The 26,828-nt window shown below is 39.7% G+C and overlaps 1 protein-coding gene across 4 annotated transcripts in view; it reads left to right on the forward strand.

Moving 5' to 3' along the window:
* Positions 1–26,554, forward strand: part of PHF8 (PHD finger protein 8) — a 94,686-nt gene extending 68,132 nt beyond the window's left edge. For 2 of the 4 annotated variants that reach the window (XM_045832977.1, XM_045832985.1), the window contains exons 18-21: positions 3,309–3,404; positions 18,480–18,589; positions 22,722–23,058; positions 23,975–26,554. In XM_045832977.1, coding sequence (XP_045688933.1) covers positions 3,309–3,404; positions 18,480–18,589; positions 22,722–23,058; positions 23,975–24,063 — 632 coding nt within the window. In that variant the 3' untranslated portion in view covers positions 24,064–26,554. Of the gene's footprint in view, positions 1–3,308; positions 3,405–18,479; positions 18,590–19,371; positions 19,627–22,193; positions 22,220–22,721; positions 23,059–23,974 lie in introns of those variants that run through there. The other 2 variants (XM_045832993.1, XM_045833002.1) reach the window with 2 other exon arrangements.
* Positions 26,555–26,828: the final 274 nt, after the last annotated feature.

Below are 26,828 nucleotides of genomic sequence, written 5' to 3' on the forward strand. Positions count from 1 at the left end.
GGTTACTGTCAGATTGTTCTTAATTTCAATGTCTCTGGTTATATTTTGCTTGCTTTTTTCTTTTGTTGATTAGGTAATTTTCAATATACCAATGTTGCACCTCCTTGGTTAAATTTATTCCTACTTTCTTTATTTTTTCAGTGCTATTAAAAGTGGAATTGTTTTCTTAATTTCCTCTAGGGATTGTTCATTACTAACATTTAGAAGCACACCTGATTTTTATATGTCCATTTCTGAGAGTTCTTATGACATAGATTTATAGGTATTTTGTGCTTTGGAATTTTAAATCATATAGGAAACAAAAATACAACAATACTGGCTTTTATAATTACCTCTGTAGTTGCTTTTACTGCTGTTTTTAAATTTTTTCATATAGCTTTAAGTTATTCTCTAATGTCCTTTCATTTCAGCCTAGACTCTCTTTAGCATTTCCTAAAGGGCATCTTAACTAATGATGAACTTCCCCAAGCTTTTGTTTATTTGAGAATGTCTTAATTTGCCTTCATCTTTGTAGGATAGTTTAACCAGATATATTATTCTTTGTTGACAATTTTTTAAAAGTTTATGATAATCTTTTTAAAAACATTTTATTTATTTATTTTTAGAGAGAGGGGAAGGGAGAAAGAAAGGGAGAGAAACAATGTGTGGTTGCCTCTCACATGCCCCCTACTGGGAATGTGACCTGCAACCCAGGCATGTGCCCTGACTGGGAATCGAACTGGTGTCCCTTTGGTTCACAGGCTGGCACTCAATTCAGTGATCCACACCATCCAGGGTGACATTTTTTTTTTCATTTTTAGCACTTGAACTACATCATCCCACTGCTTTCTGGCTTCTTTTATAGATAAGTTGCTTCTATCTTGCTACTTTCAAGATTCTCCACTTAACTTTGTCTGTTGACAGTTTGAGTATAATGTGTCTCAGTGTGGATCTCTGCGTTTATTCTACTCATAATTTTTTTATCTTCTTAGATGTTTATTTTTATGTACTTCATAGAATTTGGAATGTTTTTGACTATTGTATCTTCATATAGCTTTTCTGCCTCTTTCTCTCTGTTCTCCCCCTCTGGGTCTCCTATATGAAAATGTTGGTAAGCCTGACAGTATCCCATAGATCCCTTTGCCTCTGTTCATTTTTCTTCATTCTTTTTTGTTCTTTCTACTCATAAGATTGGTTAATTTCAGTGGAGCTTTCTTTACATTCATTGATTCTTCTGTCTGCTCAAAATCTGAATTGAACCTTTCTAGTGAATGATTTATTCAAGCCATTGTATTTTTCAGTTCCAAAATTTCCATTTAGTTCCTTTTTATATTTTCTATCTTTTGATAGAAAAATTAATAGTCTCTTTTGTTGAGATGTGGTTCTGTTCGAGTGTATTTTGACCAAATACGATCAAATCATATTTGACAGTTGATTTATAGTCTTTGTACAGTAAGTCCAATGTCTGCATCATGGAGAGTTTTATTGATATCTTTTGTTATACATAAAACAATTTTGTTTCTTTGCATGCTTCATAATTGTTTTGAATATTATAATGTGGTAATTCTAGAAATCATACTTTTCTTTCTCCCCAGTGTTTGATGTTGTTGCTTATTGTGGGCTACAATTACATATTTATTTAGTCACTTTGCAAATGATTTTTTTTTGCAAAGATTGTATTCCTTGATATTTTCTGACAGATTTCCTTAAATGTCTAAATTAAGTGGCTTTTTTCTTTGTTAAGCATTCTCCTTGTTGGTTTAAGTTCCAATTCCATAGTGCCTAACATGTTGATTGTTATAGGTTTTGTCAGCTTAATGGTTGCATCAGGGGAGGGACAGATTCTTGGAGCTCCCAAATCCAAATTTTGGGAAGCATAACTCCTTGCACACTTATATTTTTAATATGCATATTTTATTTGCATTTTCTTTAAATGTCTAGAGTTAATTATTACCTATAGCTTATCCCCTCTTGAAGGAGACATTAACCTTAAAATAGAATTCTTTTTGCATGTTACTTTATATATATTATTTCTCAGTCCTCACAATTTTGCAAGGCAGATGATATGTATTCAATCTTATAGGTGAAAATAGAAGATTTAGGAAATTTCTCTTAGGCTATAAAGATAGTGGGTCACTCTAGGATTTCAACGTAATTGTCTGATATTGACACTCAAGGTCTTTCTACCTCACTGCACTTCTTTCTTTGAGGCAAAAACAACCTCTCAGACCCAACAAAATAACACTGACAACCATCGGGGCTAGTAGGGATAGATGGGACCCTTCTCAAACACCTGTTACCAGTAGTCATTTCTTTCTAGGTACAATCAATGACCCCTCTTTAAAAGATCTTTATAAGTCAGGAGGAAGGGGTTTTACCTCTTTATTCAAGGAAGAAGGCCTGAAAGATGGACTCATTTTCCTACAAAGAGGCCCATCTGGAAGGAAGTGGGAGACTGGATTCCTCTGATGAAGTATATACTTCCAGAGAAATTTGAAGCTGGTCATTAGGAGGAAGTTTTCGATCTCACTTTGCTTCTCTTTTAGGTTTAGCAGCAGCAGAGTTTGACCTCATCAATAGGACTTTTTTAGACTACCTTCCCATTAAATTCTATAAATGTTGCATGTGGATTGTAAGGAGAGGGTGATAAAACTGGATGTTTGTGTGTGTTTGTATAGTATGAGATGCTTGTATATGTTTTTTCATTCAGAATACTCAGTTCCAGTAATCTTGTTCATAATTGAGCCCAAATAGTGTTTTTGTTCCCTTTTTGTGAATAATGCATGTACCATTCTTTTTTCATTAATTCAGCACTTATTGAGCACCTACTCTGCATTATATTAGGCTCCCTTCAATTGAAATCAAACAATACACATACCCGTCCTCTTGTTAAATTAGGAGTGACAGATTTGCTGATTATCTTTTAAGCACTAGATAAGAAATAACTCCAGTAGGAATACACACAGGATAGTATGGAGAGTTGAAGAGGCATCCAGATCAGATTAGGAGAATGAGGAAGGCTTTAAGAAGTGAATCTGGAGCTGAATTTTGTAGGGTCAGTAAAGTAACTTATGAAGTTACTCACTAAATGGGTGTTACATGAGTGAAATAGAATTAGATGATGCTGGGAGAAGGACATTTGCAGCAATGGTGCAAAAGTAGAAAGGCATGGAAAGTATGTGGCACATTCAGGGATTCCTGCATGTGAATATGCTGGATTAAGTAAAGGGTGTACTTGGGGGGTGTGATAGGAGTTGAGGTATGTATCATTCTGTTTTCACCCTTCTGGATGATATCTCAGTGCACATTGCTTTCCCCTCTCACTGCAGTTTACCCTTCCCTGGAGTCTGATGATGACGACCCTGCTTTGAAATCTCGACCCAAGAAAAAGAAGAATTCAGATGATGCTCCATGGAGTCCTAAAGGTGATCTATATTCTGTCCTTAAACTCTGTAGGGGCAGTTGGGGGAGAAATAGGCTGGAAGTAGGTGGGATATTTAATATAGGAAGACGTGAGTCAGTCACTCATTTGTTTATTTAGCAGACTGTGCCTGCTGTGTGCGAGGTATTTGGTGTTGGAGCAAAAATGATCAGTGAGACACAGTTCATACACTCAGTTCAGCAAAGCCAGAGGTGATGGAGCACTTTGCTTCTGATATTACATGGCTCGAGATGAAACAAGGAAGACCTTAAACAGAGCTTAGCAAGCTGTTTAAGGCTTCTGAGAGCATTGTTACCATCATCATAGCCCTTTGCTAATATTAATGTCAGTGGAGGGAAATTATGTTGACTCTTGAGCTCTACAAGGCCCAAGACTCCTTAGCCTGTCTCCTATACTGGCTGAGAGGCCATCTCTGAGAAAGGAAGAGAATGATCATTGAGTTGAACATGGAATTTAGAAAATAATAAAATAATTTTATTCATCTCATTGGCTGGGTGGTTTTCACATTGGAGGGTGTGTCAGTTAGCTTTTGCTGCTCATTCAACTACCCAAAACAATGGCTTAGAACAACAGTTGCTCATTTCTCACGATTCTCCAGATTGACTGAGCTGCTGTTCCAGTTTGGACCAGCTTGGCTGGGGCTGGATGATCTGAAAAGGTCTCCCTGAGGTATCTGGGACCTAACTTGGTTTGGGTGGGACCTCTTTACATGTGGTGTTTTATCCACAAGGAGGCCATGCTAAGCTTTTTCACAAGGTGCTAAGCATAAGGGTATCCAGTGTCAAGAGAAGACAAACCCCAATGTGCAAGCACTTTTCAAGCCTCTGCTGGTGTCATGTTGCCCATTGGCCAAAAGCAAGTTGCATGGCCAAGCCTTGATTTCGTGGGTAGAGAAGTAGATTCCATCTCCTGAAAGGGGGAGCTGCAAGATTCTCATGCATACCGGGAGATGTGAGCAAATTGAGAGCCATGGCAGCAGCCTGCCACAAGGGGTGCTGGCATCTCAGTACCTGTGCTTTCCTAGGAAATAAAGGGCCTGCAGTCCCCAATCAGCCTTAGCCTTTCTAGTGTTTGCTTGGGTTTGGGGGAGTGGGGTGGCAGGGTGGCAGTGGGGTGGTCCTGGAAAGTGTTCTTGTAGTGTGTTAATCAACAAATGTTTCTTTTTTCTTTCCTCGGGCCTATTTTCTGATTTTATTTTTTTCCTATACTTTCTGACTTATTAGCATAGTAGAAAATTTGTAAAATACAGAAAATAGAAGAAAGTGTAAAAAAGAAACCACCCATGATTGCGCCACCCAGAAGCAACCACTGTTAATATTTTGACATATTTCCTTCTAGTCTTTTTTTCTTGTGCATTTTAATTTTTATGGTTGAAATCACATTGTGTATAAAACATATATCCTACTTTAACATTATTTTGCCCTTTATCAAACAAATGTGTTTTGTAATGTGTGTAACTGGTAGCAAATCAAATAGTACAGAGGAGTTTAGGATGAAATTCAATGGTCTTCTGCCTATGTTTTTCCCACCTACAATCCCTTGCCTATAAGGCAACCTCATAGCTTTTGTTTTTGTTGTGGTCACTTCCAAAACTCAATATTACAGGTTTTATGACATAATTTCCTGATTTATTAATTTAACCTGTTTCTCCTTCTATCAGTTTCTGTCACTCTCTCTGGATTACCCACTCTCTGAGATAAGGACATTAGGGCTGCTATGTTTTACTTCTTTCCTCCAGCCTTCTATGAGCCACACTTTTTCATTTATATTGTCAGGATTGTCAACATTTTTTTTTATGATACCTTATGGCATTTATTTTTTTTTAAATTTCTAGAACATTTATTTCATTTTTTTTCACGTGTCTTGTTTATCTTTTTATTTTAATTTTATTGTATTGATTATGCTATTGCAGTTATCCCATTTCCCCCTTCACTCCCCTCCACCCTGTACACCCCCTCCCACCCATATCCCCCCCTTTAGTCATGTCCATGTGTCATACTTATAAGTTCTTTAGCTTCTACATTTCCCATACTATTCTTGCCCTCCCCCTGTCTATTTTCTACCTACAATCTATGCTACTTATTCTCTGCACCTTTTCCCCCTCTCTCCTCCTCCCACTCCCCTGTTGCTAACCTTCCATGTGATCTCCATTTCTGTGGTTCCATTCCTGTTCTAGTTGTTTGCTTAGTTTCTTTTGGTTTTGCTTTAGGTGTGGTTGTTCATAATTGTGAGTTTGCTGTCCTTTTACTATACATGTTTTTTCTTTATCTTCTTTTCTTAGATAAGTCCCTTTAACATTTCATAAAATAAGGGCTTGGTGGTGATGAACTCCTTTAACTTGACCTTATCTGAGAAGCACTTTATCTGCCCTTCCATTCTAAATGAGAGCTTTGCTGGATAGAGCAATCTGGGATGGAGGTCCTTGTCTTTCATGACTTGGAATATTTCTTCCCAGCCCCTTCTTGCCTGTAAGGTCTCTTTTGAGAAATCAGCTGACAGTCTGATGGGAACTCCTTTGTAGGTACTGTCCCCTTATCTCTTGCTGCTTCTAGGATTCTCTCCTTCATTTTTACCTTGGCTAATGTAATTATGATGTGCCTTGGTGTGTTTCTTCTTGGGTCCAACTTCTTTGGGACTCTCTGAGCTTCCTGGATTTCTTTGAAGTCTATTCCCTTTGCCAGATTGGGGAAGTTCTCCTTTAATATTTGTTCAAATACGTGTTCAATCTGTTGCTTTTCCTCTTCCCCTTCTGGTACCCCTATAATTTGGATGTTGGAACGTTTAAAGATGTCCTGGAGGTTCCTAAGCTTCTCCTCGTTTTTTTTTGAATTCTTATTTCTCCATTCTTTCTTGTTTGTTTGTTTGTTTTCTTCCTTCTGGTCCACTCTATTGTTTTGAGTCCCAGTTTCCTTCCCATCACTATTGGTTCTCCGTGCATTTTCCTTCATTTCTTTTATGGTAACCTGCATTTTTTTCATGTAATTTGCACCCAAAATCAACCAATTCTGTGAGCTTCCTGATCACTAGTGTTTTGAACTGTGCATCTGATAGATTGGCTATCTCTCGATTGCTTAAAATGATGAGTCCTGGGGCATTGATCTGTTCTTCTGTTTGAGACATGTCTCTCTTTCTCTTTTTTTTTTTTTTTTTTGGTCTGGTCGTCCTGTTATGGTGAGGGGCAGAGCCTTAGGTGTTCACCAGGGCTGGGCACCCCAGTGGCTAGATTGTGATGTTGTATGTGGGGGCGGGGATGGGGACGTGGACGGGGGTGGGGGTGGGAGGGAACAATAGCGGTAGCTCCATTCTCCATGGGACCTCAGTCCCTTCTCTGGGATCCTGGGTTGCATGCTCTGCCCTGGTCCACAATTGCCGGCTCACTGGGTCTGCCAGCTGCCGCTTGCCTACTCAGGGTCCACCCGCTGCGATCTTGTGCGTGCCAGATGCCTTATGCGCCCCCAGTTGCCTTATGCGCCCAACTCTCTCTGCTCTCCTTGCCTCGACCCACGCCCAGCCGCTCCTCTCCGCCCCTCCTACCGGTCTGGATGAACGGGTCTACTTCAACTTCTTGGCTGTCCGACTTCCATTCAGATAAATTCTCTGTCAGTTCTCGGTGTTATTCTGCCTCTAAATTGTTGTTCTAATCTTGGTTGTGCGTGGAGGTACGGTGCGTCCACCTATGCCTCCATCTTGCCGGAAGTCCCCGGATTGTTAACATTTACATGGTCTTGTGAATAACACTCTATATTGAGTAGAAGTTGAGTGTAAAAGTTGAAAACCAATAACATATCTGGCTTTTTAAGTTAATACTGTCATAAGCACCCCCTGTGCCATTGTTTATAAATAATATTTTTATGGTTACAAAGTATTCTGTAACATGGGTATATCTAATTTACATAATTTCTTTTTTGATGTAAGGCATTTAGCTTAGCCTCAAGCTTTCACAATTAGTGATAACATTTGGGGTAAACATCTTTTTATGTAAATGTTTGTATATGTGATTATTTACTTAGGATGGATCTCCAAGAAACTCCAAAAGGGCCAAAGTCTATGAAAAATAAGTACATGGGTATACAGTGAAAAGTTGCTTCAACCCCCGTTCCACAGCCTTCCAGTTTTCCACCTAGAGTCAGCCACTGTTATCAGTTTCATGTTTCTTCTTTCAGAGGTAGCTTATGCATATACAAGTAAACACACATATATTTTTTATTTCCCCCTTTTTTTAGTCAATTGGAAGCATACTTTACATACTGTTATGTCCTTTACTTTTCTCACTTAATGGTTACATCTTAGAGGTTGTTTACATACCCACAATCAATGCAATTTGTTAATATGAACATTTTAAAAGCTCTTTATATATGTTGACAAATTGCTTTTCAGATAGGTTGTACTAGTGTACAGTCTCACCAGCTATGTGTGAGGGCACTGGAATCCTCACAGGCATTGTGCATATCAGTTAGGAATAGTGGTTTCCTATAACAGTAGCCTATTGGCATTTTTTGGTGAATGCTTATCCCCTCAGAGTCACAAGGCGACTGCTTTACCTCCCACAGAGGGTCTCTGAGTTCTAGTCAGGGAAAAGAGGAGAAGCAAAACGAAAAAGAAAAAGGCCTGCTGAGCACCGCTACCCAAAGAGTTTTAAGTTCCACCTCCTTAATATCATCTTTAACTGAAATTGTGTCATATGGCCAAGATTATCTGCCAGACCAGGAAATGCAGATTTTAGCTACATACATTTCTGTCCTACAAAGTCCTGTGTTTTGTTAGTAAGCAAGAAAGGGAAACTGGTACTGGGTTGAGAACAAGCAGTCTCCACCTTGATATTTTTTTCATTTTGGTAATATAGAAGCAAACAACAATATCTTATTTTTATTTCCTTGATTAAACTTTCATATATGTTCATAGTAGCGTTAGAATTTTTAAAATAAATTTTATTTCTGACCTTTGCCCATTTATCCTTGTATGTGTTCAAGCTTTTCAAATTGACCACTTCATACAGTAAGGAAATAGTCATCCTTCATATATGTATGTAATTTTGTTTATGATACCTTTCCCTGGTTCTATTTTTAAAAATCTGAATGTTTCTATATAAAAAGTTGATCTGATCCATTGTTTCCCTATTCAGACAGCACATAATGAACACCTATGTAGTTTTAATTTAAATGTATGCATCTATAAATGTATATTTCTGTAGGTAGAAAACTAATAACTTTTATCATATTTTCAAAGTAGACTGTTAATACCACAAGATTGTGGCATTCTACTAAGGGTATTCCCATTTAAATAAGAATAAGAAAAATATGCCCATCGTCACTTAGTATTGTTCTAGAAGTTCTAGACAGCATAATTAGGAATGAAGCAGAAATAAGAACTGTAACTATTGGAAATTAAGAGACCAAATTACCATGATATGAGAGTTCCTGAGGGTGGGAATCCTATTTATTTTTAGCCTCATTGTCTCTGTAGCACTTTATGTACTGCCGGCACATGTGAGGTGTTCAATAAGTGCTTGACAAGTGAAAAATATATGATTGTATAATTAGAAAATGCAAGAGAATCAGTTGAAAAACTGATAGAACTAATATAAGATATCAGTAAATTGGGTAATCACTGAATATAAACCATATACCCAAATATCAAGAATTGTTATATATCATTAATAACCATAATGCACAGAGAAAAAAAGATTCTATTGATAATAACAACAGTTGCATAAAATAACCAAGAATAGCCTTAAGATTAGGTGTGGAGCTTACATGGAGAACTGCAAAACTGGACCAAGGAACATAAAGAATATGAATAAAAACAGGTGTACCATTTGCCTGGTTAGAAAGACTGAGTGTTTTAAAGAGTTAGTAATTAAATGTATATGTTTAACACTAGCCCAGATCAAAACCCTAGTGGAATTTGGTGTTGAACCCATTCTAAAATTAATTGAAAAGAGTAAACAGGTATGATTAAAGAGTTTTGGACTAGAAAAAGTACATGAAATTAGACTTACAAGATATTTAAATATATCACAGTGACAGTGCTACAATAATCAAGTTAATGTGGTTATAAGAACAAGAATAATCAGTAAATATTTTACCTTTTTATGTTTAACATTTTTTATTGTGAAATATTTCAAATATACACAAAATTAGGAAGGTTAGTATCATGAATACCCATATTTTTATCACCTATATTTAATGATGACTCTTTTGCTGTATTTGCACATACTTTTTTTCAAGGCATTTTTTTCTCTCTCTCTCTTTTTTAATTGTTGTTCAAGTACACTTGTCTCCATTTTCCCCCTACTACTCCCACCCACCCCAGCCATCCCCACCTCCCACCCTTGTGCCTACCCCTCAAGGCTTTTTCCATGGGTCCTTTATATATGTTCCTTGACAACCCTTCCCCCTTTTCCTCCGTTATCCTCTCCCATCTCCCCTCTGGTTACTGTCAGTTGTTCTTTATTCAGTGTCTCTGGCCATATTTTGCTTGTTTGTTTTGTTGACTAGGGTCCACTTACAGGTGAGATCATATGGTATTTGTCTTCCACTGCCTGGCTTATTTCACTTAGCATAATGTTCTCCGGTTCCATCCATGCTGTCTCAAAGGGTAGGAGCTCCTTTTTTTCTCTTGTGTAGTATTCCATTGTGTGCATGTCCCACAGTTTTTTGATCCATTCATTTACTGATGGGCACATAGGTTGCTTCCAGCACTTAGCTACTGTAAATTGTGCTGCTATGAACATTGGGGTGCATAGGTTCTTTTGAATTGGTGTTTCATGATTCTTAGGGTATAATTCCAGCAGTGGAATTGCTGGGTCAAAAGGCTGTTCCATTTTTAGTTTTCTGAGGAAATTCCATACTCTTTCCACAGTGTCTGCACCAGTCTGCATTCCCACCAACAGTGCACTAGGGTTCCTTTTTCTCCACATCCTCTCCAACACTTGTTGTTTGTTGATTTGTTTATGATGGCCATTCTTACTGGTGTAAAGTGGTGTCTCACTGTGGTTTTAATTAGCATCTCTCTGATGGCTAGTGATGCTGAGCATCCTTTCATATGTCTCTGGACCCTCTGTGTGTCCTCTTTGGAGAAGTGTCTGTTCAGGCCCTTTGCCCATTTTTTAATTGGGTTGTTTGTTTTTCCAGAGTGGAGTCATGTGAATTCTTTATATATTTTGGAGATCAAACCCTTGTCTGAGGTATCATTGGCAAATATGTTTTCCCATACGGTTGGTTCCCTATTCATTTTGCTACTGTTTTGTTTAGCCATAAAGGAGCCTTTTATTTTGATAAAGTCCCACTTGTTTATTCTTTCTCAAGTCATTTTTATTGAGACATCATAAATGTATATTTCCTTTATGTTCTTCTATCTGTTTGTCTTATCCATTATTGAAACTGGGGTATTGAAGTCTTCAACTGGTGTTAGTTTTTTCTCCCTTTAGTTCAGTCAGTTTTTGCTTCATCTATTTTTGGGATCTTTTTTAGTTGCATATATCTTTATAACTTATATCTTATTAATGGATTGACTCTTTTATCATTATAAAATGTCCCCTCTATGTCTCTAGTAACGATTTTTGTATTGAAGTCTATTTTGTTTGATACTACTATAGCCATTTCACTTCTCATTTGGATAATGTCTTCATGGTATGTCTTTTTCCATCCTTTTATTTTTATCTGTTTGTGTCTTAAATCTAAAGTGTGTGTCTTGTGCCCTAACCAGTGTGGCTCAACTGGTTGGATGTTGTTCCACAAAGCGAAAGGTTACTGGTTCGATTCCTGGTCAGGGTACTTGCTTGAGTTGTGGGTTTGGACCCTGGTTGTGGGCATGTGAGAGGCAACTGATTGAGGTTTCTCTTACACATCAAGTTTCTCTCTTTCTCCCTCCCTTCTATTCTCTATAAAAATAAGTAAACAAAATTTCAAAACAAATAAAATAAAGTATGTGTCTTGTAAACAGCATATAGTAGGATTATGAGTTTTTATCCATTCTTCCCGTCCCTTGCCTTTTAACTGCAGAATTTACTCCACATATATTTAATGCAATAACTGGCAAAGTAGGGTTTACATCCATTTTGTTTGTTTGTTTTCTCTGTGTCTTATTTATTTTTGCTCATTAATTTTTCCATTGCTTTCTTTTGAGGTTTTTCTACTTTCTAATGTCCCATTTTAATTCAGTTTAATATCAACTTAATTTCCATAGTATACAAAATCTTTACTCCTCTACAGTTCCATTCTCTTTCTTTATGCTATTACTGTCACAAATTACATCTTTATACAGTGTGTACCCATGAACATAGAGTAAAGATTATTGCTTTATGCAGCTCTCTTTTTAATGAGATAGGAGCTAAAAAAGAATTACAACAAAAATATGTTTATACTTTCTTTTATATTTACCTATGTAGTCACCTTTACTAATGTTCATTACTCGTGTGGATTCAATTTACTATATACTGTCCTTTTGTTTTAACCTGAAGAGCTGCTTCTAGCATTTCTTAAGGCAGGTCTATTAACAATGAATTTGTTTTGCTGGCTTTAGAGTTCTTGGTTGGCAGTGTTTTTCTTTCAGCATTTTGAGAATTCCTTGTATGTTATAAGTCACTTCTGCCTTGTTGATTTCAAGGTCCTCTCTTTATCTTTGATTTTGGTTATGATGTGTAGTTTCTTAGAGTTCATTCCAACTTACTCATAGTGTGTTGAACTTTCTTAGGTGTGTAGATTAATGTTTCTCATCAAATATGGAAAAGTTTTCAGCGATTATTTTTTTAAATAGTCTTTATGCCCCTTTCACTCTTTTCTTTTAGGAATCTAACATGTGTATCTTGGTAAATTTGATGGCATCTCACAGGTCTCTTTGTCCCTGTTCATTGTCTTCATTCATTTTAGTTGCTACTCATCAGACTGGAAAAATGTCAACCTATCTTTAAGGTTACTAATTCTTTTTTTAATCCTTGTCTGAGGACATTTTTCATTGCTTTTAGGGGAGGGAGAGAGAAATATCGATGTGAGAAACATTCACTGGTTGCCTTCTTGTATGTGCCCTGATTGGGGTTTGAACCCACAACCTGGGTATGTGCCCTGACTGGGAATCAAACCCATGACCTTTTGGACTCCAGTGAACTGAGCCACACCAACTGGGGCTCAAGTTACTGATTCTTCCTTCTGTCTGCTCAAATCTGCTGTTGAAACCCTCCAGTGAAATTTTTGTTTTAGTTATTTTACTTTTCAACTTTAATATTTCTGTTTGTTTCCTTCTTACACTTTCTGTCTTTTGGTACTTTCTATCTGGTGAAACATTAGGCTCATACTTTCTTTTAATTCTTTATATATGGTTTCATTTATGTCTTTGAATAGCTGGTGTAAAGTCCTTGTCTAGTAAGTCCAGCTTTGTTTATGAAGTCGGGTAGTGTTTATTGATTACTTGCTTTCATGTGTATGCCTATACTTTCTTAGTTCTTTGCATCTCTTATAATTCCTTATGAAAACTGAACATTTAAAATAGTGTGGCAACTCTGGAAATCATATATACCCCACTCTCCTTTCCAGACTTTGTTTTGTTGCTACTTGTTATTTGTTTGTTTATAGAATTAATTCAGAAAAGTCATTATTAAAGTATGTATTTTTATTTGTGGCTACTGAAGTCTGTACTCAGTTAACTTAGTGGTCATCTAATGATTGAACAGAAATTCCTTAAATGCCTAGAGTCAGTAAATCTCCCAGTGCTAGATAAGGGGCTGTATGTGCCTTCAACATGCTGACAGGCAATTTACAACTTCCTTAGGCTTCCTCATTTCCAGAGCCTCAGTCAGCCAGAGATGAGTGCTTAGGGCTTTCTTAAGTCTTTCCTGATCATGCACATAGACCCTATGAATGCTTATGGCCTTCTAGATTCCCATAAATTTGTGGGAGCTTTTAAAATCCCCAGTGGATATCTCAGTTCTCAGCGTTTTTTAAACTTTTGGTTTAGTCTATTGTTTGCCCCAGGTGTTATCTATCCCCTTAAGAGCTGTGACATTAAGCACTTGCCTTTAAATACTTTTGATAAATAGCCTCTAGAGAGAAGCTTTAGCACTAGGCTTTGAAAAAAAGCTCCAGCTCCTTTTTGTTTCCTACATTACCGGGAATGTAAGCTTTTGTTTTTCAGGGCTACTTCTGAGCTGAGGAGACCTGGATGGGTCTAGGCATGTTAAAATGCCACTAAGCTCACTGTCCTTACTGAGATTTAGCACTTTGTGTGTGTGTGTTTTTCAATTTCATTTTTCAATTACAGTTTACATTCAGTATTATTTTCTAGTAGTTTTAGGTTTATAGCTAGGGGTTAGACAGTCATATACTTTACAAAGTGTTTGCACTGATATTTCATGTAAGTTCCCAGTACCATACAGAGTTATTGCAATATTATTGACTATATTCCCTATGCTGTACTTTACATCCCTGGGACTACTTTATGATTAACAATTTGTAGTTTTTCATCCCTTTATCTTTTTTGTTCAGTCTTCCCTCCCCTCTGTCAACCATCAGTTTGTTCTCTGTATCTATGAGTCTGTTTCTATTTTGCTTGTTTGTTTACTTTGCTCTTATGATTCTACATATAAGTGAAATCTTATGGTATTTGTGTTTCTCTGTGTGACTTATTTTACTTGGCATAATACCCTCTAGGTCCATCCATGCTGTTACAAATGGTAAGATTTTATTATTTTTTAAAAATATTTTATTTATTTATTTCTAGAAGAGGGGAAGGGAGGGCAAAAGAGGGGGAGAGAAACATCAATTTGTGGTTGCCTCTCATATGCCCCCAACTGGCAACCTGGCTCACAACCCAGGCATGTGCCCTGACTGGTAATCGAACCAGCAACACTTTGGTTTGCAGGCCAAACTCAGTCCACTGAGCCACAGCAGTCAGGGCTAGATTTCATCATTTTTTATGGCTGAGTAATACTCCATTGTATATATGTACCACAGTTTGTTTATCCACTCATCTATTAATGGGCAGTTAGTTGGGTTGCTACCATATCTTGGCTATTGTAAATAATGCTGTACTGAACATAGAGGTGCATATATTAATATTTCTAATTTGTTTTTTGCCTTTCTTCATACACACACACACACACACACACATCCATCCTCAAGTACAAAGACTGAGTCATAAAGCAGTTGCATGTTTATTTTTTGAGGCCTCCTCCATTCTGTTTTCCACAGTGGCTGCACTAATCTGCATCCCCACCAATAGTGCACCAGGGTTCCCATTTCTCCACCTCCTTGCCAGCACTTGTTGTTTGTTGATTTATTGATGATAGCTGTTCTGACAGTTGTGAGGCGATACATCACCCATTGTGGTGTCAATTTGCATTTGTCTGACAATTAGTTATGCCAAATATCTTTTCATGTACCTACTGGCCATTTGTATGCCCTACTTGAAAAAGTGTATGTTTAGCTACTATGGGAAATGGTATGGAGGGCTCTCAAATATTAAAAAATTATTTTATACTTGGATTGTTTGGTGATTTTTTTCTTTCATGTTGAATGAGTTCTTTATAAATTTTGGAAATTAACCCCTTAATGGGTGTGTCATTGGCAAATATCTTCTCTCAGTCATTAGGTTGTCTTTTTGTTTTGTTGATGGTTTCCTTTACTATACAAAAACTTTTCAGTTTGATGTAATCCCATTTTTTTTCTTTTGTCTTTCTTGCCCCAGGAGATATATCATAAAAAATATTGCTAAGAGAAATATTGGAGATTTTACTGCCTGTGATTTCTACTAGAAGTTTCACAGTTTCAAGTCATACTACATTAGAGTCTTTAATCCATTTTGAGTTTATCCTTTTATATGGTGTAAGAGGGTGGTCTAGTTTCATTTTTTTGCATGTATCTGTCCAATTTTGCCATCAACATTTGTTGAATAGAATGACTTTACCCCATTGCATGTTCTTGCCTCCTTCGTCATATATTAATTGACCATATAGGTATGGGTTCATTTCTGGGCTCTCCATGCTGTTCCATTAATCTGTGTCTGTTTTTATGCCAGTACCATGATGTTTTGATTACTATGGCCTTGTAGTATAGTTTGATATTAGGTAGCATGATACCTCCAACTTTGTTCTTCTTTCTCAGGATTGCTCTTGCTATGCCAGGCCTTTTTGTGATTCCATATAAATTTTTGAAATATTTGTTTTAGTTCTTTGAAATATGCCATTGGACTCTTGATAGTAACTTCATTAAATCTATAGATTGCTTTGTGTAATATGGACATTTTAATGATGTTAATTCTTCCTATCCCTGAACACAGTATGTGCTTCCACTTATTTGTGTCTTCTTCCAGTTTCTTTCTTTAATGTCTTACAATTTTCTGAGTACAGGATTTCTACCTCCTTGCTTAAGTTTATTCCTAGTTTTTTTTTGGATGCAATTGTAAATGGGATTGTTTTCTTTTTTAAAAATTTTATTTTAATCATTGTTCAAATACAGTTTTCTGTCCTTTACTCCCATCCCAGCCCACCCACCCATCCCTCCCCACCTTCCTCCCATTTCCATCCCCCCCTAGTTTTTGTCCATGTGTCCTTTATATTTGTTCCTGTAAACCCTTCCCATTCTCCCCTGGGGATTGTTTTCTTAGTTTCCCTTTCTGATAGTTCGTAATTGGTATATAAAAATACAGCCTGCTTCCAAATATTTATTTTGCGTTCTGCAACTTTACTGAATTCATTTATTAGTTCTAGTATCGTTTTGATGGAATCTTTAGGGTTCTGTGCATATAGTATCATGTCATATGCAAAAAATGACAGTTTTACTTCTTCCTTTTCATTTTGGATACCCTTATTTCTTTTTGTTTTCTGATTGTTGTGACTAAGACTTTTGCTAACAGTCTTGTTTTAAATGAGCCTTGTTTTAAAACTACTTCATGTATAAAACTATATAGAGCAATTTAAAATATACCTATGAATCCAAAAGCTGAAAATTGTGCATTAACATTTTTGCTAAATTTGCTTCACATCATTCTTTAAATAAATATCACCTTTAAAGAAAAGACTTCAACCTCCTGAATTGCCTGTTCTGGAATCTGCAAACATTAATACAGAAAGCCTCCTCTGTAGAATGGTAGCTAACAAACTAAGTGATCTTTAAATGTAGTTCAGTGCCACCCCTACTTCGTTTCTTTTTTGTGTCATGGGTTTTTTTCTGTAATTAAAAATAGAGGGATCAATACAATGAATTCTGATATACCCATCACTGAGAATCAATAGCTATCAATATTTTGCCACATTTGATTCATTTGTGACTTCTTTTTCTTTTTCAAAATTGTTTGTGCTCTAAAGCAAATCCCACATACTGTGTCATTCCCTTCCCCTATGAACTTAAGTATGCATCTCTAAAAAATTTGGGGGGACAGCTCCCAAAAAATCACAATTCTGTTATCATGCATAACAAAATTAATAATAATCTGATGACATCTTGATGTTATCTAGTACTAACTCCATAATCAAATTTCGTCAATTATCTGACTAAAAAAATGTAATTTTTTGTCCTGACTGGTGTGGCTCAGTGGATTGAGTGCTGGCCTGTGAACCAAAGGGTTGCTGGTTCGATTCCCAGTCAGGGCATGTGCCTGGATTTCAGGACAGATCCCTAGTTGGGGGACACAAGAGGCAACCACACATTGATGTTTCTCTCCCTCTCTTTCTCTCTCCCTTCCCCTCTATCTAAAAATAAATAAAATAAAAGTCTTCTTTTAAAATGTATTTTTACAGTGGATTTGTTTAAATCAGAATCTAAACAGGATCCACATTGCATTTGGCTGTCATACCTTTTAAGTCTCTTAATCTAGACCTGTCTCCCTACTTTTTGTCTTATGCTATTGATTTGCTGTAAAACAACAACAACAACCTGGTATAACTGTTCTGAAGCACATTCCACATTCCATCTTCTAGGTCTATTTGCTTCCTTGTGACATTGTCTTTTTAATGAAACCATGCCAGTTATCTTGTAACATGTCTGATTGTTTTCTCATGGTGTCATTTAACGTATTCTTTTGTCTCTGTGTTTCATCAAAATTAGAATATGAACTGCTTACTTAATTTTAAATCTTTGTCAAAACTACTTCCAGATGATGCTGTGAATTTCCTGTTGTGTTGCATCTGGCGATGCATGGGGTTGTCTGTCTCACTATTACTTACAATAAGGTTAACATTGGGTTAAAGGGGTGATTTCCTGATCTCATCTTTGTAAAGTTGTTTTTCTCTTCTTGAGACTAGCAAGTTACCTGTGAGGTGTAATACTCTGGTACTGTATGAATATCCAAATGCCTTAGAGTCACTTGTTTCTAGAAGCACCTGTGATTTTCTAATTCTGTCATTCCTTTTACATTTATTAGCTGGCATTCTTCTGTAAAGAGCTTTCTTTATCATCCAAGAATTGGTTATACTGAAATATACTGCCTATGTAACTATTTTTTGATTCAAGATGGTTAAGTCATTATAAAAGGGTTGTATAAGAAGATGGTCTTCAGTAGCTCATAGCTTGGTTGTAGACAAAATAACACATATCAACATTAGGGAATGAGATGAGATTGTACGTTAACTGTATTAAGTGACTTGTACATATTATAAGTTCAGGGGAGGGAGGGCTGGAAAAGTCCTAGAGGTCTGCATAGAAGGTTGATTTCAGGTTACCTTTGAAGGATGGGCAGGTTTTGAAGATGTGGACAAAAAGGGAAAAGGTACTCCAGGCAGTGAGGATGGTGAGGATGAAGGCACAGGGAGAGGATGAGCTGTATATATTCTGAAGGTGTCTGGAGAAACTGAGAATATGGGTATGGGAATGAGGTTGCTAGGTAGGCCAGGAGCAGAACATGGGAAACCTTAAATGCCAGTTTAGGGAGATTGACCTTTATCCTTTAATAAGTTTGTGCTCTGTGTACTTCAGGCATTTGTAAATCAGCTTCTTATAATGACGGGAAGCAAAATTTGGCTTTGTTAAAGCCAGAAGCAGGAAGAACAATGAGTGCATCTGTGGGGGGCTCAGAGATAGGGAATATGGTTGGCATTCAGATAAATGTCTACATCCTCTTTCCTCTGCAGCCCGTGTGACCCCAACTCTACCAAAGCAGGACCGTCCAGTGCGGGAAGGGACCCGGGTGGCTTCCATTGAGACAGGTTTGGCTGCAGCAGCTGCAAAGCTGGCCCAGCAGGTAGGTGCTGACACTCAAGCAATGACCCTGCTACAGACCCTAGTTTGACCTAAGAGCCTTAAAGCTCAGACCTTCAGGCTGATAGGGTCTCACTGTTATCTCACTGGGGAGTGGGTAACCTTTGGTCTTTATCCATGACAGTATCCTAGCCCCTCCTAAATCCTTCACATCCCAGCTGAGTGAGAAGCTACTTCCACAGGTCACACAGTTGACATGATTTAGGATGAAAGAAAATAGGGGGCCTGAGAAAAACCCTTGCTTTTCTGGATGCATAAAAATCTCTCAGATGAGAAGCACCAGGTCTATCATTGAGTGAGAGCATTTGCCTTTACATGAAGCCCCAAGGAGGTGATTCATTTAACTATATTCAAGTTCTTAGCTATCTACCAGTACTAGAATTTGATTTTTGGGGGGAGAGAGTTTTCTTGCCGTCTATACCCAAAATTATTGCCTTTATTTTTTACTCCCTGCTTCCCAAAACACTTCACCCACTAATTGTTGGCCTAAAGGGTCACTTCACTAGAATAAAGTTGACTTGTTAGCATATTAGAATTTGCAAAGTTCTTTAATGTTGATAATGTGCTCAGCAAACCTGGGAGCAATTGAAGGGGAATCTTCTGGTTATCTCCTTAAAGATGTCCCTGTAGCTCCTCATGCCACATTCTATAGCTTAAGAGCATTTTTTAAGCATCTGTTTTATGTTAGGTGCTTCGTATATACAGTGTCTCATGTAATCTTCCCAATACCACTTTTCAATAGGTGATATTTTCATCATTTTACAGGTGAAGAAAATGAGGCTCTCTTTAAGTGACTAGTCCAGAATAATACAGCCAGTAAATGGAGGAGACAAGATTCAAACTCATATCTTCTAACTTTCATGTTCCTTGCTATTTAAATAAAATGAAATTGTTAAGTTTTATATAATTCAGTAATTATATCCTATTTAAATAAAAGTTAATAGACTGATGTTTTTAATATGATGTTCTATGGCACTCTAGAATTGCTTACATGTGTCCTAGAGGTTATTGTTCAGAGCCAGCAGAGACCAAGCAGGCCAGGCGGCTCTTCTTTGACCAGAACTTTTCTCTGTTATGTATATCCTAGTGCCATGTAAAATGTAATTTGAAAAAAGGAGTTCTGCTTTAAATAAACAGATAAGTTAATTAAAAGTGTGATAAGTACTCTTAGTATGTTCTGAGGAGCTCACTTCTGTTTGGGTTATCAGGGGTGACCTCAAAGAAGAGGTTTTGAAATTGGGGAGGGGTTTTGCCGACTGATCTTTTGAAAGACACAGGGAAGCATTCCAGGAGAAGATAATTTGATGAAGCACACAAGATCCTTCCTCTTGATTTGGTCTCTGGTCACCTCTCCTCTCTGAGCTCCTGCCAGCCCCTTGTGCATGCCCTTTATACCAGCCATACACACTGTTGCACTATAGTACTCCTAGTTCACTCATTGTATCGCATTGTCTCATTCTTCTGTGCCTTTGCACTAGCCATTGGGAATCATACCCTCATCTCAGATATTTTACCTAACACCCCTTCACACCACCTACCACCAATTTATTTCACTATCCTTCTGTGCTTCCATTGCATTCTCCCATGGTACTTATAATCATAAGTGTGCTTTTCTGTGGCCCTTCTGCAACTGTAATTGCTTCACGGGTCGGGGGGTAGATATAATTTAATTTGGTGTTTCCACTATGTTAAGCATATGTTTAGCCAGTGTTAAGTGACTGAATGAATGAATGGATGAGCAGACCTTTCTGGATTGGAGGATTCATATTGAGGAGCAGGGTAAGATAAAGAAAATTTTTAAAAAATGGATTATGGAGCCAGCCTCCCTGAGTTTGAATCCTTGTTCTACCACTGAGCAAATTACTTAATTTCTCTGTGCCTCAGCTTCCTTGTAGACTTTGAGGATTAGATGAGGTAATATATGTAATGTAAATGCTCTGAGAATGGCACTTGCTACACAGTATATTTACTGTAGATATGTTGGCTTTTCATTATCATTATGGGTCAGGTATGTGTAAGTGGCCAGACTGTGGAAGACCATGAAGTCAGGCTAGGGACTTTGAACTTGGATGCAGACCTGCTAGGCTTTTGAGCAAAGGAATGTCAAAGTGGAAGTGGCCTTGTCATAAGACAGTCCAGTCTTCTGTGGGGGAATCTGGGTGAATTATATAAGAAGTAAAGAGGCAACAAAGGTAGAAAAAATAGGCTACATGATCTAGGTGTGAAGAGATAATTTCCTTTTTTTTTTTAAGATTTATTTATTTATTTTTGGACAGAGGAAAAGGGAGGGAGAAAGAGAGGGAGAGAAATAGCAATGTGTGGTTGCCTCTTGTACACCCCTACTGGGGACCTGGCTTACAACCCAGGCATGTGCCCTGACTGGGAATCCAACCTGTGACCCTTTGGTTTGCAGGCTGGTGCTCAATCCACTGAGCAATACCAGCCAGGGCAAGAGATAATTTCTCAATTCAAATGAGAGAAATGGGGGCAGGTATGCAGTTCCTGTTATGGGTGGAATAGCAGTGTGGCTAGGAAAAGATTCTGAAGCCACATGGCTTGGGTCTCAATCCCAGGTTTGCTGCTTATTGGTCCTGTAATCTTGGGAAAATGACTTAACCTCTTGGTGCCATGATTTCTTCTCCTAAAAATGGGATTGTAATTCTGATACTTCTTTTAAATATTAAATGAGTTAAATTAGAGATTAGTACTTAGCATGTATTACTGATATTATTATTTTTATCCCCCAGAAATTCCTATGGTAGCCACAGCCTGTCAGATCTGCCAAAGGCAAGACTAGACCTATGTTGCCAAAAGAAGGCAAAGAAATGTAATCACTGAGTTGTTCTGTGTGGCTGTGTAGCATTTTAGAAGGTGAAGTTGTCATATGCTCTCAGCATCACCTTTCCAGGTTCTCAGGGCTTCAGATGCCCACTATATAGATACCCACTACCCAGTGGGTGTTAAATCCATAGAGCGACGGATGGATGAAATCCATATTGGGAGAAGTGACATGACTCATTAATCCCTCCACCCCAGATTGACGTTTTAAGACCAGTGAACTAAAGGATTGTCAAGTCCTCTATTAAAAGAAAAAGGCCAGCAAGAGGAAGAGACACCATTTTGAGAAATGAAGATAAGAGTAATAGTTTACTGCTTGTTGAGTACTTATTATGTACTACATACTTTTATGTCATTATTTTTTTAAAGATTTTATTTATTTTTAGACAGGGGAAGGGAGAGAGAAAGAGGGGAAGAAACATCAATGTGTGGTTGCATTTCATGCGCCCCCAACTAGGGACCTGGCCTGCAACCCAGGCATGTGCCCTGGCTGGGAATTGAACCTGTGACCCTTTGCTTCACAGGCCAGTGCTCAATCCACTGAGCCACACCAGCCAGAGCTTATGTCATTATTTAATCTCTCTGACAATCCTGGAAAACAGATATTATTTTGCCCATTTTACAGATGAGGCAGTTGAGATACAGAAAGGTTAGTAAGGTGAACAAGGTCATCCAACTTAGGAAGACAAATCTAGATTTGAATCCAAGTTTATCTTATTCTAAACGTACCACTACTTTTTTATTTTCAGATGTCCCATTTTGAGAAGTATGCAGGGTGAGTGTTCAAACAGGCCTGGTTGAATCCTATATGCAACAACTCTTTAGCTATGAGGCTTTGGGCTCAAGATGCTTACTCCCTGCACCTCAGTTTTCTTATCTGTAATCTGAGAGATTTTCTTTCTCAGAGCTGCTCTGTGGAGTAAGTAGAATAACGTATATGAAGTACCTCTCAGCCCTGGTATAAATTTAGCAATTATAAGTTTCCATGATCCACCTTGTAACTGGCAGTGTTTGTACCGAAGCTGAAGTCTCTGAACTCATTTCTCTTCCTGTTGCCACCGTACTAATTAGTGGCAGTGGTGACTTAAGGATAGATGGTACTGAAGAGGTGACCTCAGGTATTGGAAGGCCTTTGCGTTTGTATGTACCCATGTCCCCGCTAGACTTGGGCTGAGGGCGGGTTGCAGAAGCACACTGACTATTGCTTAATTTCCTTTCTGGGAAATTCTCTTTTCTCCACTCCTGAATTCCCCCCTCCCACTTGACTTGTATTTCAGGAGCTACAGAAGGCCCAAAAGAAGAAATATATCAAGAAGAAGCCTTTGTCGAAGGAGGTAGAACAGCCTCGCCCTCAAGAGTCCAATCCCAGCGTGGCAGCACCAGCCCCAACTCTGGCTACCACACCCCAGCTTCTCACCTCCTCCTCACCCCTGCCTCCTCCTGAGCCTAAGCAAGAGGCCCTCTCAGGAAGCCTTGCTGACCATGAGTATACTGCTCGTCCCAATGCCTTTGGCATGGCCCAGGCAAACCGCAGCACCACACCCATGGCCCCTGGGGTCTTTTTGACTCAGCGGCGCCCTTCAGTTGGCTCCCAGAGCAATCAAGCAGGACAAGGTACAGTTGCCATATGTTTATAGAACTTAGAAGGGCCTTAGGTACCAGCTCCAAACACAGTGCAATGGGCAGATGACAATACCAGGAGGGACACCGGCAGCTAAGGTAGTTGAACTTGATCTCATAGGCTATGAAGAGACACTGACTGGTGTTAAGTAGAAACAGGCTCAGATGTGGGTTGAGAAAGATGCTTCTGGTGGCCAGAGTGGCGAGTGGGCTGAGGGTGGGAAGTTTAAGGAGGAGACACATGTACTGTCAAAGCTGCACTGGAGAAAGGCTAGGGCTCTCACAGAGGGAATGGAGAGAGGGAGGGGATAAGTTGGTTACAGGTGGAGGAGGTCACATAGGACATGGGAGGTGATTTGAGGGGGCAAGAAGGGAAGAGGTGAGGGTCAGGCACTCAGGCCCTCTTTTTCCTCATTTTTGCCTTCAAAGCCCAGTCTCTAGAGTGCATAGCTCAAGGGGATGATGTTGGTGTGGCATTGGGGTGATGATGATGGGGGTTTTGAATGAAATCAGGCTCTGAAGGTGGCAACTTGAGGGACATTGAGATACAGTCACTCACCAGGTATTCGTCTGATACTGATGGGCAGGATAAGAGGACAGGTAGGCACAGTCATCTCCCTGAAGAATTTAGGAAGGAAAACGATTGCACCAAAGAAATCAGTAGGGAAAAGGAACCAGACAGTCTAACCAGGGAGTCTGTAGCTGTTGCAGGAGGTCATCGGAAGAAGAGCCAACACATGTGGTTTTGGATGGAAGTAGTTAAGGAATGCCTATTGCCCAAGATATGCCTGAAGCCAGGTGTGAGGACGGGGAAACTCTGGACAGAGCAACAGAGGCAGGGGGTGGTCTGAGGACAGTTGGTGCTGGAGATGCTGCTAGAGCGCTTGCTTATATCTTTGTTGCCCCACAGGAAAGCGTCCCAAAAAGGGCCTGGCCACAGCAAAGCAGAGACTCGGCCGCATCCTGAAAATCCACAGAAATGGCAAACTACTTCTGTGAGCTCCCTTGTATCCTGCACCTCACCCCTACACCCCCACTGCCTTCTCCATTATCAACTCTCGGGGCACTCCTGGATCCTGTCTGCCCTGAACAAGGTGCTGAGGCACATTGTCCTGCTTTCTTGGAACTGACCAAAGGCAGGGACTCCCCAACGGGCCTCTTCACTGACTCCTCCAACCCCCTCCCCACTTCCACTAGAGCATTTTGCCTTTCTTCTCCATACCTCTGAGTAACAGGTAAACAGGAAAGGTTTCAAGCTGACTAGAACCCTCTTTTCTGCTGCTCCAACCTATTTCCCTTTCACCAGCCTTGTTGTTCCATTAGTCTCGTCTCCACTTGGAGCCACAAGGCAGGATGAGGAGAGGCATGAGAAGAGCCTGGGCCCCTAGGTATTTCCCTGGTCATGAAGTGGGAGGCCCAGCACACAACACTTCCCACAGCTCCAGAAGCCCGCCCACCTCTACCCATTCTTCCTTCCCCTTCCTTCCCCAAGCTCAGTGGATATTTACCACTGGAGACTTGTTCCTGGGAGAAGGGGCTGGCCTCTGCCCTTTCTTGCCAAATGGTTTATGGAAATAAAGTGGTGGGCCCAGAGTCTCCTTACTGTCCCACCCTGGGCCATTTCCAGAGGTAGCCTAGAAAGATCATGGGCTGACTTCATGCATCTTGGGAACAGGAGAGATTCCTGTCACTTCTCAGGATGGGGAGAGGATCGACACCTAAACCTTTGACCATGACTTTGTAGCTCATTGGGGGAAGCTACTTTTGGGTGGCTGTAGATGAAGCCCCCATCCCAGCCTGAGCTCCAGGGATTTGCCTGGATTTTGAGGTCCTGCAGAACATTATCCACGTGGCTGTGGCCCAGCAGGTGAAGTATCATCTCCTAAAGGCCTGAAAACACATGTCACTGAAGCAGGTAGCGTGGGGTTCCACGGCCTGCTCTCTTCACCTGTACCACAGAGCACAGTGTGGACCTTCCAGGGAGGATGTGCCAGGCAGCTCAGCCCTGGGTTCTCCATCGGGAGCCTCTCTGCTTCTTTCCCCACCTGATGTCTTGATCTGAAGACCACAGAACTCACAAACCTCACTCCTGGGCCTCTGCACTCCCAGACGTCAGGTCAATGCTCAAGCAGAGTGTAGAGGACCACTCCGGAGCCTGGGAGAGGAGGCCCTCAGCTGTAAAGGAGCCGATCATCTGATCCTCCCTTCCCCTCTTCCCTTTGTAGATGTCTGTTGTCCCAACAGTGTCCACCCTTATCCCTCCCTTTCCCCCAGCTCCTTCCCCCTTCACCTATCATACATCCCTGGCAACCTGGACTGGATAGAGAATGTCCCCCTCCCTCCACTTTGGCATTGCCCAATTGGAGTGCATCCTTACCCTCTACCCTACTCCAACCTCACCCCAGTTTACCCAGTGCTTCTGGGGAACTTAACAGCTAGAATGCAGGCCACAGGAAATGTGTGACTTTCCTTGTCTTTGTGTCTCCAGTCCATCTTTTCTCCACAGCCCACATCTATTCTCCTTCCTTAGAATCAAGGGTCCGTTAGCCCTGTTTGCTTTTTCTATCTTGGATACCCCAGGGGCCAAGCAGTCCTCCATCTAGTCACACCAAAGGCAAAAAGCCTGGCTACCTCCCCCTTAGCACGTGAGGTCCCCACTCCCCTCCTCTGTGTTTCCACCCAGCTTTGCTTTTCTTGGAGATTTCAAGGCAGCAGAGGGTGGTGAGGGGAGGGAAGGGGGGCAGCCTGTGTCCCCATGTAGCCACCGCCTGATGAGGCCCTGACTGCTATAACCAAGACCAGGACCCCAGCCCTTCTGCCCATTAACAACCCCCTACCCCATGATCTTTCAAAGGCAGCTAATTGCTAGCAAATCCTTCTAGTTCCAGGCCTCTTTCCCCTCTGTTTCTTTGTTAGAAGTTTCTGTGGAGCTGAAACCCAACCTCCATTTGTCGGGGTTTCCATTTAGTTTAATTGAACTCTCAGAGCTTCCTGTTTGTTTTGTGTTTCAAATGAAAAGCAAGTTTACCCTCAGAGTTATGCTTTTCCAAAGAGGCTAGTGTGCTTTTTCTTTTTTAATGTTTCAGGTTCTAAGTGAAGTGAGTTGGGGAGGGGTTAGGAGTGGTAGTAACCAAGGTTTAGAACATGGTGAGTTACCTCTGGTCTCCTATCCCTAGCACAGAGCTGGGAGTTGGATAGGGGCAGGGAGAGAGGATTTCTATTCACCTTTAATATATTTTTACAAAAAAGCAAACAATTTAAAAACAAGCCCACTGCTTCTGTACATGTTTAAATATATTTTTAGAAGTGGGTAGGATTGTGAATTTCTGATGCAGGGCCTTTTTATAAACAGGTTAGAATAGCATCCTACAGACTTCTCTTGGTTCCCCCCCCCCCACCGTTCTTTTCTTATGTTGTGTTACTAATGTAATTTATATTTTTTTTTAGGTCCTCCCTTTCCTATAGAGATAAAAGTGATTTATCTTGGCAATTGCTTTGCTTGTTTTTTTTTTTTTGTGGTGGTGGTGGTGGTGGTGGTGGTGGTGGTGGTGGTGGTGGTGGTGGCGGCAGCCGCGGCTGCAAGGTGGGGGGTGGGTTCAGGAATGTCACCTTCCCTTTACTTCCTCTCTGACTCTCCCTCCCATCAAATCAGCACTTTCTTGGTGCCCAACTGTGTAATCGAGGAGGGGTGAAGACAAGATCCCTGCCCTCACAAGAGACATAGTTCACACACCACAAACAGATACTCAGAAGGATAGTGAGCA

Source organism: Phyllostomus hastatus, unplaced genomic scaffold, assembly GCF_019186645.2.
Source record: "Phyllostomus hastatus isolate PE091 unplaced genomic scaffold, TTU_PhHast_1.1 phas_contig_10, whole genome shotgun sequence".
Classification (NCBI taxonomy): Eukaryota; Metazoa; Chordata; class Mammalia; order Chiroptera; family Phyllostomidae; genus Phyllostomus; species Phyllostomus hastatus.